Source organism: Saprolegnia diclina, assembly GCF_000281045.1.
Source record: "Saprolegnia diclina VS20 unplaced genomic scaffold supercont1.47, whole genome shotgun sequence".
Lineage (NCBI taxonomy): Eukaryota > Oomycota > Saprolegniomycetes > Saprolegniales > Saprolegniaceae > Saprolegnia > Saprolegnia diclina.
In genome coordinates this window covers 431188-432416 of record NW_008246114.1, presented here as the reverse complement: position 1 = coordinate 432416, position 1229 = coordinate 431188, and the positions used below count along the sequence as shown (strand labels likewise).

General features: G+C 58.1%; 1 protein-coding gene across 1 annotated transcript; it reads right to left on the bottom strand.

Moving 5' to 3' along the window:
• Positions 1 to 160: 160 nt before the first annotated feature.
• On the bottom strand, positions 161 to 1229 carry SDRG_12205 (hypothetical protein; the record flags this gene model as incomplete). Its single annotated transcript, XM_008618268.1, has 8 exons — positions 1206 to 1229; positions 1051 to 1155; positions 815 to 991; positions 668 to 766; positions 498 to 611; positions 360 to 452; positions 230 to 311; positions 161 to 180 (listed from the first exon to the last, which is right to left on the bottom strand). The coding sequence occupies exons 2-8, from the start codon at positions 1132 to 1134 to the stop codon at positions 161 to 163; spliced, it is 669 nt and encodes a 222-aa protein (XP_008616490.1). The 5' UTR covers positions 1135 to 1155; positions 1206 to 1229.

The window sequence follows — 1229 nt, the reverse complement described above, 5'->3', positions numbered from 1 at the left end:
AGCGTTTTCACTGCGTCGATGTCACGCTCGCGCACGGCGGCAAGGAGCTACATACACGATGTAAGCTGTGGCGTGTACTTGTGTGCGTCGTACCAAGGGTCGTTGGAGGAGCTCCATGATTTCGGGTTTTGGCACGAGCTTGATCAGCGCCAGGGGCGTCTCACCCGTCTAAGAAGAAGCCTAAGATCGTCGACCATGCTTTGCTCGCGTACGATGCTGGCTGTAGAACGCAGTGCGTTGGCCTTCAGCAAACGCTTGACGACCTCGACGTGCTTGTACTGGACGGCGAGATGCAGCGGCGTCGTGGGCCCCTACCCTCCATCTCAAACTGGTTTCCTGTCGAGTGATGCAATCTCTACCGCATCGACAATGGCGCTGTGCGCCAAGAGCAGGTCGACGATCTTCGCGTAACCTTGCTTGGCCGCGAGATGCAGTGGTTGCCACGAGGCCGCCTACCGAGCATCACGTAAGCGAAGCCCAAAGGTTCAGCGACGCACGGCGCTGTCGTCGGCCCCGACGCGCATGTGGACGCTGGCACGAGCTTGCAAGAGCTGGTTCGCGATGTCGACGCCATTCGACTCGACAGCGACAATCAGCGGCGTCCGACCGTCCTACACGAGGTAGCAGATTGGTCACAACTAAAGTAGAGTGCGTCGTCGACGCATACCACTGCGACGGCATCGATTTCAGCGCCGGCAGCTACAAGTAGCTCTGCAATAGCATTCTGGTTTGCCGCAGCCGCTGCGTGCAGTGCCGTGCGACCCGTCTAATACAGCAGCAAGTCCAGCGGTGAACACCAAGATGGAGGACGAACCGCGTTTCTAACGTTGACGGGGACGCCTTGTTTCAGGAGCGCGCACACTCGATTGCCGTCACCTTTGTTGACGGCAGCCCACAAACGCTTGATCACGTCGAGCTTGGCCGTTTTCAAGCATTCGGCAGCCGTGGCATGTTGATTTTGCTTCGCGAGCCCCAACGGCGTCTTGCCCGACTACGTTTCCATCGATATTGGCGATTCGCTTGACCAACGAGAGGTCCAGTGGAGCGCACCGTGGTCTTGGCAAAGATGGTCATTGGCAACGGCACACTCAGAAGCGCTTTGACAACTTGGAGCTTTCCGTTTGCAGCTGCCATATGCAGCGCCGTCTCTCCGTTCTAGGTGTCAACGACACTCGGACACGATGCAGGGATGGTATAGCACTTACCGCGTTCGTGGTCGTGGGACAGAC